The following is a 14,282-nucleotide window of genomic DNA, read 5'->3' as shown; positions in this document are numbered from 1 at the left end:
CGGAAGCTTCCAATTATTCAATGTTTAGGGCAATCCCTGCTGAGTCTCAATAATCTGTTGGCAACTTTATATCGCTTTACATTAGTGTGCATACTTGTATTTTTGTTAGGTTCGTTAACTGGGCACCCTTGCCTTATAATCAGGACCACTTTATAATCGAATAAATACATTAATTGAATAAAAATACGGTAATAGAGGCCTTGGCTATGTAATAAGTGAGAATAAGGAAATCTGAGGGGCTTGATTTATTGTTAAGCACAGTTAAACGAAGAAAACGAGACATTGAAGCCAGAGAAAGCATAGGTGAAGTAAGTTATGTTCAACTGAAAGCGTAGAAATAATGCGGAAAAGTGAAGTGAAAGTGGATGAAAAGATGACTTGCTGCTGGTGGGAGTCGAACCCATATCCTCTGCATTACATGCACGCAATTCCAAGTACTATTGTGCATGTTGTAAATTCAGTCTGAAAATTGGTGGGAAGTGAGACACTCATTCTGTGGTCTAATAAGATGAAAAATTTGCCGTGTTGGTGAAGCTTCACGGTAGCTACAGCGTTACAGACGCAGGCAAAAAGAATAGAAGGGGGCACAATACGGCGCTGACTAACAATTGAAGTTCATTGGAAGAACACATCCAGTGTATAGCATTCCATGGGTTGCAGGAGTGCGTGGTGCTGGAGGTGCTAGAGCTGGCGCACCAGTACGGCTTCCTGGAGCTGGAGTCTGGGGTTTCGGCATACCTGGAACGGGTGCTGGGTGTGCGCAACGTGTGCCGCATCTACGACCGTGCCTGCCTCTACCAGCTCGCTCCCCTGGCACGAGCCTGCCGACGCTTTGCTGACCGCCATGCGCCTGCCATCCTGCTGAGCGACTCGTTCCGCCAACTCTCACCGGTCGGTCACCCCTCCTCACTGCAGTGTCTGGCGTTGAATGTGGTGGCACTTGATTGTTGGGCTTGTTGCTGGTGAGAAAAATGAGGGCAACTAAACGGGAACGCACACAGGAAGCGATGTCCTTGTCCTCTCTTCCTGCGTGTGTTGCATTTTTGCTGCGCTCATTTTCTTCATCAGCATTGCTATGAGAAGGCTGGCGCTTGCTTAACCCCTTCCGTGCCACACTATTATCCCAAATTCTAACATTATATTTTCTAAATTACACTTTTGAAATCGGCATTAGAAACTCCGTCTTGGTGACAAATTTTTGTTAAATTCAGCCAAAAAAAAAAAAAGTTTCTATACACGTCTTCCCCCCTTAACACACACGCCCACATATCTCAAATAATTTCGAACCCCAAGCTATGATCACTTCTGGACTGTTATCTGTATAACTTCTCTAACTTTGAATGGGTCATTTATTCGCTATTTTTATATAAATTCTAGTAATACTATATTTTGCTATTGAGTGATGTTGTGATACTAACCAAAAGTATTAAACAAGAAGAAAGGGGTTAACTGAGGGTTCCAATTTTTATTAGTCATGTCATAAGAACCCAACAAACAATGACACCAAGGACAACATAGGGTAATTACTTGTGCTTAATAAATAAAGAAACGATAAATTAATGGAAATGAAAGCAGATGAAAAAACAACTTGCTGCAGGGGGGCAACGTACCCACAACCTTTGCATTTGCACAACCATCTCGTGTGATGCTGCATTAATTGAGCTATTGCTGCGCTATTTCCCCAGCAGCTTTCTAGAGTATTTATGTCTCCTAGTTGAACGTTCGGAGTGTTAGTCAGCGCCACCACTCACAAACCTTGGTGGCGGATGTGGAACATCCTTTCTGCTGCAGGTGTCTCACTGAGACTAGTTGGTCTCACTGAGGCTGGTTCGTCTCACTGAGACTGGCACTATCACGAATAAAATAAATAAACAACAAAATGAAACTTGATGAAAATATGATAAATCTGGTCCCACCCTGCACCGAAGGAGGTACCTGGGCTTTTGAAGATGGAGCTATGTCCTCAAGCGTCATTTCTCCACGCCAACGAAGGTGACATGGCATGAGCCTGCGACTGCTTTGGTTGTGCTCCTGGATTGTGCTGCTGTTTATTGTACTGTTGTGTAGAAAGACACTCCTTTTCTTTTCTTTATCTTTTTCGGTGCCTTCAATGCTGGTGGTGCAGGTTGCTTAGGCAAGGAGACAGGGTTACTTCTTGTCACTTTTCATGCAGCAGCACACCAGACTCGCACTTTCATTGTCGAGATGATTTCACTGCCTTAGGACTGCCGCACGACTGCTGCTAAGCCTTTTGGCCGCTTCACACCAAACTGCAACTTTGGCCGCTGGGTACTGATGAAGCAGTGCTGGTTAGGCCTAACTGCACAGCCTGCTTAGCTCCATAGCTTGCCTGGCTGCTTTGACAAGAACTACACCGTAGTGCCGAGCTTGCCACCAGTATGATTGGTCTGTGTAATCCTCTTTCACGACATTATGTGCACGACCTACAACGAGCGGTTGTAAAAGCCGAACTCGGGTCCACTGGTGATCTGCTGTCAACTACCGTGAATGCCTATCAAGTAAAAAACATGTCTTTTAGCAAGCACCAACTAGGCCAAGAAGCAGTTCTGTTGCTGTCAAGTTTATTTGCGGGCGCAGTGGATGGAATGCTCATGTGTAGGCAGAAAGCTCAACTGAATTTGCACAGCACAGCCTACTCTGACAACATTGTGTGCGCATATATGCACTTTGCAGCAACGCACGACGCACACAGGGCTGTGCGACAAACAAATGTGAAACACCCTTGCGGTCTCGACCATCGCTGTACTTAAAGTAGATGCAGTCAACGTGCAATTTTTCAGACTCCCTAAGGGCCGTAAAAACATCCGAAATATTGGGAAGTTCGAAAAAAGTGTATGCACACACTACACTGCCCCCAAAGGCTCAGCTGCCACAGGCACAATCAGAACAGCCCTGAAGGCCTGCCAGTATGTACACTTATTGGGCACGTCAGTGCTCATACTGTGATAGGAGGCTGCAGGTGCACACATGTATAATTAAAGAATACTTACTGTGGCCTATAACAGTGGTCCCTTTCCACTCATGGTATGCTTCACTGCAAAATACTGCACATCCTTGATCCTGTAACATCACTGTATTGCAATGAAGCTAACATCGGGAACCAGCATTGTGCAATGCGTGATTCCTGCTGTAATTTCTGCTCGTTCAAGCCATTGTCGAGGATGACAATGACGGAGTTGGGCACCATTGCTAACAATGGTGAATTCTTTCAATGAACAACACTGCACCAAACGGTAGGACGCTGGTAGCAAACATCCAAGTGGCTAGGCCTAGCATTTTCATGGAAGCTACAGCGACTAGCATATTGGCATGCGAAAGTGCTGGTTCGGTGCTGGAGATAATCGAAATGGAGGGGGTGGCGGCTTCCATTGTTGCTGTTTCCAACCTTAAGAAGTCTGGAAAACTGGACAGCAAAGGGTTTCAGCATCCTAAATTTCAGACGTCCTTATACATTGGCTCTATAGGGTATGTGGCAGGAAGGTGTTTGAATTATTGGGCATGTCTGAAAGATCAGTTATTGACTGTAATATGTCAGTGAGCCACCTCACAGGGCAAAATTGAATTATCTGTTGCACTGGCATTCAGCAGCAAAATTGATTTTGCGGCTGCAGTTTTTTTTTTTTTAACTACCCAAATACTTGGACATTTGTGCGAAAAATCTGGAAAATCAGCTGGTGACTGCAGACTGCATCATTGTCAAATTTGACCCCGAGAATGATAGTTTCGTATTCGCAGGCCTGAGCTTGGAAACGAGGACAAACTAACCATGTTACGTAGGTGATTTGTGGTCATAGCACATTACCCTAGAACAGGGATTCTGAAGTGTGATGGTCCCAGGGAACCCTGCTAAGCTCCATGAAATGCCAAGGAAACCCTCCCCCCCCCCACCCCTCATAGTTTTAAGGCGAACGGTAGTTGGAGCCAGACTATTTTGACTGATGTGCATCCCACGTGGTGTAAACTAGGTGCAATCTTCATGACCCAAGACAAGACAGCATCACAACCAAGGCATGCCGAGAAAGAATGACAGTTTTCAGTGCATATCCCATGGGGAAACATTTCATCTCAAGAGGTCCTAGAATTAGTGTGAACTCTACTTTGTGTAGAGTAAAGCCTGGTTAATTCGGATTTCACCGACCCCCCAAAAATGTTTGAATTAACCAAATTTTGGATTATCGAGGGCACCAAGAAAACAATGAACAAATGCTTACTATGTCAACACAGTTCTATTTCTTTAATGAATCGGCAAATCTTGTTTTTACTTTGCAAAAAAGCAGTGTGGAAGCTGCAATTCTCATCTCGTGATTGATTAGTGCTCGCAGCAGCTTAAGCCTCACAATTCCCTTCATAGCATGGCCGCAGCGCACGTCTTCATCTGAAACACACTTTTCAATACTGCGCACCCATCCCTATTAATTTTTCTCCAATGAGCTAGTCGCCAACAAATCAACCGTCCATCGTGATGTAGCCAGTGCTTTTCACCCTTGACAGCTTTTGCATCGAGTCAAAGTGAAACTGCTGCGGACGAACCTGCGGCCGCTATTGGCGTGATCAGGGACGGCGACTTTGCAGTCTTGTCTCGCTACACCCACTCTTTGCTCACACGGCAGATTACCTCTAAAGCTGCTTATGCACAAAGCCGCGTTACAGCCATGTGCAGTCACGGCCAAAGCGCACACCAACTTACCCCTCCTCCCCATCCGCCCCTCACGTGCACTTGATCGCATTACCGCTAGCGAGCTTCCCTCCCCCTCTTTCCCTTTGCTCGCAAGAGAAGGTGGCACTCGTGAAGCCACCATCTTTCTTATCTCACCTTTGCGCACTTTCACTCGCACCTGAGCACAAAGTGCGCAGGGCCAACACCTCCTAGACTAGAAGGCCGGAGTGCTCGGCGAGTGACGTCACGGGCAAGAGGCCATCGGTACGCTCGGGCATACGGGTTCAGTGAAGGGATCGCGGCTTGGTTCACCTAGCAGCCGTATGCTTTTATTGACCACTCCACACGTTTTCTTCAGTCGAAACTGCGGAATGAGCAGCAGGCACCTTGCAAAGCATTTATTTAGAGGCACAGATACAAAACAGCTTTGTAAAGCTTGTGCATGTATTGATGCCAGAAGCTTTTGTAGCATCGCGCTTTGTCTTCTTTGTAATGTACGTTTTTTGCGAATTATTATTTATTATACCCCATATTTCATACCTATTACTTCAAGTAAATTGAATCCATAAAAACCACTCCTTCCGTATTTTGTACTTGTGGTTTTTACGGCACGGCAATGACGAATGTAATGCACTCGATTAGCTTCACAATTGCGTATGAACAATCTTATTGGGGACACATGTATTTATTACAATCTAGATTATGGTCAAACGAATAATTTCGCTTTCGACGCACTAATTACCACAGTCCACTAATTTACAACAACTCAAATGAGTTTAGAAATGGGATATAAAACATTTGTGCAGCTATTTACACGAAAACAGCTGCCTTATTGCGCAGAGTTTCAGCTTTTCTCTTCCTTGCCTTAGCATTGGCATCCAATATTTTGTCATTCATCTTGCAGCCGTAGTTCTTCAATAAAATATTCCTGCTACACCACAAAAGGTGCCTTAACACAAATTCAGATTTATGTCTATCCTCGCAGGCGTCGAACTCTGAGGAATCATCACTTTCTGTAAATGCACTTGCTGTAATTGAGCAATTAACTTTCCGTATTTTTCAAAAGTAATTATTTAAAGAAGTTCTGAACATCTTACCCGGGAGTGCGCTAATACAATGAAGTCTGCACGTGGTAGCGCCCTAATCCAGGCACTCTGGGCTTCTTCATCTTGCGGAAACTTGAAGACATTATTTTTCTGCCTTTATTTGTACATGTAATTGCTCCGGCAATTGGGCACGCAGCACTTAATAGGCATATCTTGGCATGGCACTCCACATTCCGGGGCAATGAAGACTCGCGGTACACACAATCGCAAGCACAGCACAAGTGTTGAGACTACATGCACTGGTCACGTCTAGAAAAAAATGTGCGTTCGGAAGCATGCAAGAGCATTGCCGAGCATGCCGAACCCGAAGCTATTCAAGGAACGGCAGGGCTCCTGGAACTAATTGAATTGTTGTCGCCGCTTTCGTCCCCTCGGTCTTCTCCGAATAGCCGGGGTTAACCATTGTATATCTTCCGCGCTTCATTTTCAAAACTGGTGCGCCGCTCGTAGCTTCGTAGCACGCTGCACGGAACTTCTATGTTGGCCTCTTGTGTGTGACGTCGCTCAAGGGGAGAGGGTCAGCCAGAAGGCCTTAAGTTCTCTAGAGGGTGTTGGCAGGGCGCAATAGAATCTTATGGCATTTGGACTTTATATGGTACACGATGTGGCTCCACCTGCGCATGATTTGCGAGGTGTGTCTGCAAGCAGTCCCTCGTAATTCAGTCATTTGCCATCTGCATCCACGGAAGTTTCCATTTATTGTATCGGCAGTATTTCAGGGGGAAGCGAAATTTCGTTATATTGAAATCGCATACAAGCACACTTCGTTATATTGAGGTTCTAAATAGATGGTGTTCTATGGACAAAAGGTTATGAAAAGTTAAATACTTTGTTATATGGAGAATTTTATTCTGTTAAAGTTTGTTATATTGAGGTTTAACTGTATAGCTCGAGACGTGTTCTGAGGCTGGAAATGATAAGAAAGAAACATTATATTTGTGCAACTATGCTATTTTTTTATCCTATTCGTTACGTTATGTTAATTGTTTCTCTACTACAATTCCTGCTTTCTGTTTAATTTTATTTAATTTCCGTTTACCAACATCCCTTGCATTGCATTCTATCCTGGTGTTAACAGCGCACAACGTAGAAGGGACATGAGACGAGAAGACGACACCACAGGCGCTGACTTTCAACAGAGTTTATTTGAAAGAAAACCAACAATGGAAAACCAACAAGCCCAAGATGCTATTCTAGTGAAACACATTGCATTCTATGTTACTTGGTGTTTTGTTTAACCCGCCGTGGTTGCTCGTGGCTATGGTGTTAGGCTGCTGAGCACGAGGTCGCCGGATCGAATCCCGGCCACGGTGGCCGCATTTCGATGGGGGTGAAATGCGAAAACACCCGTGTACATAGATTTAGGTGCACGTTAAAGAACCCCAGGTGGTCGAAATTTCCGGAGTCCCCCACTACGGTGTGCCTCATAATCAGAAAGTGGTTTTGGCACATAAAACCCCATAATTTCTTTTATTCCCTATGAAGTTAGGAGTTACTGGTGTAGCACAACTGCACACTTAGTCTTTGTTTTTTTTTCATTAGGCAGCATACATTATCCGTGAAAAAACTTTGATGCTTCTTTATAGGTGCACCATTGAAGGCTTGATGAAAACTAATCCCAAAGGCCATGCTTTTGCCGTACTGCAGTTGCCAGTTTTTTCTTGAAAACTGCGTAAGTAAGGGGGCCAAGTGTTATCACAAGTGTTGAATGATCTGGAACATAAAATGCAATCTTGCTGCGAAATCTTAGCCAGAACAGATCATTGGTAAGGGCCAAATGTTTGTTTATAACAGTTTTAATGGAAGAGAGCATGTCTCTCTTCAGAGCAGGGGATGGTGGGTTGTTGACATGAAGGTCACTCTTTGTGCAGTCGGTGCTGGAGGAGATGATTGGACGCGACTCCTTCTTTGCACCCGAGGTGGACATCTTCCAGGCGGTCTGTGCCTGGGCCAGTCACAACCCCACTGTAAATCCTCGAAACATCCTGGACAAGGTGCGTGCATTGCATTGTTTTTCCTTTCTCACCTTCAGGTTTTCTTTTTCTTCCGCTATAGAGGTGTACTTACCTCACAGGTGTTGGTGTTTTAGTGCACTATTTTGAGGCACACAAGGAAAAGTTTTTAAACTGGTGAAACTTTTTCGCATTGCCTTGAGCTCTTTTCACTTGTTTCTGTCATTTAGTTAGGCTGGTTCAGACTTGCAATGCTAGATATATTTGACGTGCATAAATGGTGGGACAGCTACCAGCGTAGCTCAGTTGGTAGAGCCGCATACAGTGCTTAGAATGATATCAGAAAGAATGAAAAATCCAATCGTTATAGCCAACCAACACTAAATCTGGATTACCGTAAATAAAAAGCTGCTGAACATACCTTTGTAGCCCCGAACCCAAGTTTGCCACTTGTGCTAAAAAAGTCATTGTAGTAAGTAGGCTGCGAAAAATAATATGCTTAGTTATACCTCCAAAGAGCGTGTCAATCGTTAGGCGTGCTAAAAGAGCATGTAACTGAGCATGTGTTGGTGGGCTAGTTGGTTAAGCATGATTACAAAGATGGCGCCAAATAAAACAACACACGAAGAAGGGGGACACGGGATAGGTCACGAGGCGCCTACGTGCTGTCTCGTGTCCCCCTTCTTCGTGTGTTGTTTTATTCGGCGCCGTTTTTGTAATCGTGCTAAGAAAGACAGAAATCTGCACTTGCTTTTGCAGAAGTTTCAGGTTTCCAAGCGCGGTCTGCTGCGCGAACGCTTGTGGCAATCCCTTAGTGTGCACGAAATCAATGAGCGACTTTGTCGACAAGAGCGCACTCTGCATGAACATTGGAGTTGGGGTCAAAGACAATCAAATCTCATCATCACTGGCGCTGCTGTTGTCTCTGCGCATAATGCTGCTGTCTGTTGTGGCTATGATCGTCTTGTCGGAGATCTCTTTGCAATATCTACCCTCAGAAACTCCTTCATTGAAGCACCACCTGTTTCATCATCAGTAGCAATGTGCTTCCAGAGCCCGGTAATGGCAGTGGCTTGCTCCATGTTGGTTTCGCTATCATGGGGGGTGTTGCCGGGGCACATTCTTCCCACCTTGCTGAAACAATTGTTTAGGGTGGAAAGCATAGCGTTTTTTAGTATAACACCTAGATGGAAATCTGGCGCCACCGTCTATGGGAGTTTCCTAAGGGGCGCTGTGCCGTCATGGGAATGACTGTATATGTGTCTGCGAGGCTTTTATTGGCTGGTGTTGTAAGAGGCTTCGTCTAAAACGTGGCTATGGCTGCATAAATAATGCGTTCTTGAAGTAAAATTTTCATAAAATGTTTCCGTTTATGCGTATTACATCTTCCGGTGAAGTTTCCTCACCTACAGTGCATAACCAAGCGAAGAAAAGCAAGAACAGACAACAAATTGTTCCAAAGCGAGCTCGAATCTTGTTGTCTGTCCTTCAACTTTAGTGGCCTGCTGATACTTCTTACGTTTCATATAATTGTATTTGCAATAACAAGTTCTCTTAGTTAAACAAAACATGCTTTTGTGTAATAATAAAGCTAAAACAGCTTTTTATGTGCTGTTTTATTAGAAAATTAATCGTTGTGACAGACGGAACGGTGCTTGCCCGGATCTCTGAGAACAGTGCCAATCCGAAGTCGCAATATACCGGCATTCCCATGCATACCACACCGCAGCAGCACCAGACTTCCCTCTCGGTAATATAGTGAGAAACTCTATGGTGGAAAGGGTTCCCTAACCCTTTTCCCGTTCATCAGCATGGCCACTGGTTCCAGCCTTCATAATTGAGGCGCTCTCACTTTTTAGAATGGTCGTATCCTTGACTGTGCAAGCTCATACTCCTTTGGGTTTGCAAAATTCGCAGCTTTGTCTCAAGCAACACACCTTTGCATTTTGTCGGCACCATCTTCTACAAACGGGACTGTCCGCTGCTTCAGGGCTGCTTCTGTGGCACATTTCCATGCTCACTGAGAGAGAGATTGTAGAAAAGGCAGGTGCAACTACGGTGCTTCGTTTTCACTTTTTGCTTTTATTTTCTCTCTCTCTCTCTCTTCTCTGGATGCATATGGAACATGATTGTGGGCAACGTGGACGTAAAGAAGCTGGCGCCATCTTGTGCCACCCTGTGCCAACTTGCTATGCTTTTCGTGGCTTTCGCATTCAGCTCGCAGGCAGCACTGCATGGTGATGGTGGCAAATACCGTAAAAACCCGCATATAATACGAACTCGCATATAGTACAAGGTGAAATTTTTAGGACGCGAAATGCAAAAAAAAAAAAGTTTTATCCACGTATAATACGGGTTAGGAAAACTCGAGGAAAAAATTAATTTAAATTGCACTTCGCACTTCAGTCGCTGTCTTCCTCAGCTGCACTCTCTTTTGTCGGACATATCTTCCCAGAAGTACTCATCCTCTGTGCCATCGAGCACATTCGAGATGCCACACTTCTTGAATGCGCGGCGCACAAGGTCCTCTGGTATGCTGGCCCATGCGTCCACAATCCACTTGCGTAGTGTGGCTCACAAAGCTCGCTTCAGCCTCCCGGTCAGCGTCGCTGCAGGTTCACCTGAGCACATCCAGTCTGCATAACACCGCTTGAACGCAGCCTTGAACGATTTGTTCACGCAGACATCTAAAGGCTGCAGCTGAGATGACATCCCACCCGGGATAATGGCTAGTTCAGTGCTGGATTCACGCAACAGCCTCTTCACTGAGTCGGCGAAATGGCAACTAAATGCGTCCAGCTCGAGGATGGACGGCAACAACAACAGTGCGCTGGGCTGGCTACACCAGACGGACTTTATCCAGTCGAGCACAAGATTCTCGTTCATCTAGCCTTTCTCATGGCATCTCACGACCACATTTTTTGGCAGCTCCTCACCTTTAGGTGCCGTCTTGCACTTGAAGACAACATAGGGCAGGAGCTTGCGTCCGGCTGCCATGCACGACAACATGGCGGTAACTTGCATTTTCTCGTTGCCAGTGGACCGGACATAAACTTGTTTAGAGTCCTTTTCGTGCACGGTGAGGGGTGATGGCATGTCCAGATAAACCGGCGTTTGGTCAGCACTGTCGATTTGCCCTAGCTGGAAGTTTTCGGACTTGCGCAGCGAAATAATGTGGCACCGAAAAGCAACGAGCAGCTCTTCGAACGATTCGGGCAGCTTTTGCGAAATTGAAGTTCAGCGGCGCAAGGAAAATCCACCACGGAACATGTAGCGATAAATACAGTGCTTGCTCGCTTTCAAGGCAGAGATTGGTAGCCCTTTTTCTCTTGCAAGTTCCTTAGCTTTTGCCTGCATAAGCTCCATGCTCACAGCTAGATGTGCGGCTCGCTGTTGGCGTACGAACTCTGTCAGGATGAGTTCAATTTCTGGGAATGTCCCACTCTTCGGGCCGCGAAAGTGTCTTCGCGTCCTGCTGCACGCGAAAAGAGCTTCCTTCTTTCGATGCCATTAGTGAATGCTTCCCTTGTTGACGCCAAACTGCCTCCCGGCTGCACTGTTGCCGATGTCCTGTGCGGCTAAAATAACCTTTCTCTTGAAAGCAGCCGAGTACTGTTTTCATGGTCCGAACATCTTGGTCCTTCAATGCAGAATAAAAAAGATGCACTTCACGAAGCGTGGTTTGCACGTGTGCTGCCCAGGTGCGCAGTCAGCAATAAAGAAACGATGCTGTAGTCACGCAGCAGTAACGAAACCAAGCCGTAGCCACGCAGCAAGATTGAAACCATAGCTTCTAGCCCAAATTTCTCACTGAAATTTTCATTCGTATCCACATATAGTACGAGGCGAAATTTGGGACGCTAATAATACGGAAAGAACTTCGTAATATACGGGGGTTTTTACGGTATGTCAAGCTCAGTCTGCATGGAAAACTCCGTCCAGAAGACAAGAAACTTGGAGGACGTTTAAGTTTCGCCTTTAAGAGTGGAACTCGATAACATTCGAAGATCCCCGACTGCTTCTCACACCTCTTGGCAACTGCAGCTTATGTAACCGTGATGTTTTCCGGGAAGCGCTGGCAGCAAATGCTGTGTACAAAAGCGAGCTTTCTGGTAAAAACATGGCTTGTTGTATGGGCCGATCCCAGAGGTAGTGTTCATCCGCACCAGAAAAATTGCATAATTTTCAGGTTTCTGTTTTTGTTTCGGACTTTAAATACAGTCGCCGACCGTTTATACGGACCTCACGGGGACTGCGGAAATGTCCGAATAAACAGGTGTCCGAAAAAGCAGATTAAGAAAAAAAAAAAAAATGAGATCCTTTATTTCCATGCACTTATTCGGGCTCGGCAGTAGGCTTGAAGAAATCGTGAATGCGCCGTTGCACGCTGTTCCGTTTACACGCAATCAGATAAGCCTGAATCTCAGAGAGGATCGTAAGGCAACTATTAGCCGGACTCGCGGACTCGCGCCTGTTGTCTGCTACAGTTCGGGCATTGTCTGGGCGCTTTCTGCGGTGTCTTCGTTTGTTCGCCCTCGTTCTCTCTGCTTGTATACTTATGGTGGTCGTCTCAAATATATCTTTACAACGTCTTCCTTTGCGAACACTTATTTGAAGAGCTAATTTCTTAGACAACAATGCAGCTCTTGAAGGCAACACTACAGTGCCAGCCGAAGCGACGCAGACCAGCCCATTGTGGGTTTTTCATGCGCGGATAGACAATCGCAAAAGCATAACCTATAGGAGTTATGATACCATACCTGCCGCGGTGCAACAGTATGTCACAAAGCTAGCTATATATGACTTCTACAGCAGTTACGTTGATTTTATTCCGCTAAAATAGGTTTGCTCACGACGATTAGTTCATGGTATAATATCGAATTTTTGCATTTCCTCACAAAAACGTTCCGCAGTAGCACGGGGACTTAACTAATACTTGAAGCGGTATGAGCCTTCGAATAGAAGATGAAGAAGCGCGAGAACCGGGAGACAGGAGAAGAGAAGAAGGAAGTGGGAATAAAAATGTAGACAAGATGGACGCCAGTTCCACAGCAATGCTTTACGTCTACTGTGTCCTTTAAATAGGAACGCTACATTATTTTGGCGCAGCCGACAGCGAACTCCAACATGTGGGTGAGATTTTTCCTTGAGGAGACCTCCGCGGACAAGATCATCTTTTCGAGATACCAAGCTGAAGATGAACCAGCGGTGGAACTACCTCGCGAACTCAACTCGGCAGAACTCATGAACCTGGTTTTAGAGAAGGCTTCCATGGACCCTGATGAACTACGTCGGAAGGGTGCTGTGAACGTGAACTTGCCTCTGGTGATCTTCGACGAATTAGTTCTTCAACCGATGCGTCGACAGGACTCTGGATCACAGTCGTCGACGGAAGAGGTGAGCCTCGTTTTGAAAGCACTTCGGCTACAACAAGAACAGATTTCGCAACAAAACCAGCTGGTGACATCGCTTATAAGCTCTTTAAACGCTGAGAAGTCAGTGACTAAATTTGTAGAACCCGATGCATTCGACGGCATGTCATCAAGTCCAGAAGGTTGGCTTGAATTCTATGACTATGCTGCTGGGAAGAACAACTGGCACTCTAATGAGGACAAGATTACTAACATGCGTAGTTACTTAAGCGGTGTTGCACGGAAGTGGTATGATTTGCACATTATTGAAGAGGCTGGCAACTCTTGGAATCAGTGGAAAGAAAAATTCTTGACGACATTCCGAAGCAACCCAGTGCAAAGGTGGGACGCCGCGCCTAATTTCAAATTCAAGCAAGGCTCCCTCGTCGAGTATTTCTTTGACAAATGCCGCCTTTTAAAGCTGGCCGAGCCTCTGCTTCCTCCGTCTGCCGTAGTAGCACTAATAATGCACGGTCTGCCCGCGCAAGTCCTGAAGCAAGTGCAAATACGGTCACCTAAAACTATGGACGGGCTCCTGGAGTGCCTTCACGACATATCATTTACTTCAGAAGAAAATATAAACGCTAGCTCAAGCGGTCGCTTCACACGGTCCGGCGCGGATTGGTCAAGCCGTAATCAGCGAGAACCGCGCCGCCTTGCAGGCGGCACAGAGAACTTGGGTTGGCGCGCTCCCAGAGGTCGGGTGCATAACGTCGACAGCGACCCCGTTCCCCTCCTTTCGGACGCTGAAGAGGCTCCGACGACAACAAAACTGATAAACAAGGGTGATCAGTCCGACCCGATGACCACAACTGAGACTGTTTATTTAACTTGCTCTAGCCTACTTCACATCCCTGTCAAAGTGGGAAACAGACATATGATGGCTTTGGTTGACAGCGGTGCCTCTGTGTCTATAATTAATGCCAAGCTGGTAGATGCAAGTCACCTGCATAGTGGAAGAGTACTACGGGTGCAAGGCTACGACGGAAAAGTGACAATGCATAATCAATGGGCCTCAGTAAACATCGAGTTCCAAGGTCATCAAATAGAGAGTGAAGTACTGGTGATTGAGGGGGTGACGTATGACTTTCTGCTATCCAGACCAGATATAAAGAAACTAAAAATCAACGTTTAC

The 14,282-nt window shown here is 45.8% G+C and overlaps 1 protein-coding gene across 2 annotated transcripts in view; it reads left to right on the top strand.

The window, feature by feature from the left end:
• The window catches only part of BTBD9 (BTB (POZ) domain containing 9), a 205,307-nt gene that overhangs the window by 56,140 nt on the left and 134,885 nt on the right, over positions 1-14,282 (top strand). For both annotated transcript variants that reach the window (XM_065428937.1, XM_065428938.1), the window contains exons 4-5: positions 661-891; positions 7,656-7,778. In XM_065428937.1, coding sequence (XP_065285009.1) covers positions 661-891; positions 7,656-7,778 — 354 coding nt within the window. The remainder of the gene's footprint in view (positions 1-660; positions 892-7,655; positions 7,779-14,282) is intronic.

This window comes from Dermacentor albipictus, unplaced genomic scaffold (assembly GCF_038994185.2).
Source record: "Dermacentor albipictus isolate Rhodes 1998 colony unplaced genomic scaffold, USDA_Dalb.pri_finalv2 scaffold_16, whole genome shotgun sequence".
NCBI lineage: Eukaryota > Metazoa > Arthropoda > Arachnida > Ixodida > Ixodidae > Dermacentor > Dermacentor albipictus.
This window is presented reverse-complemented; position numbering and strand designations above follow the sequence as displayed.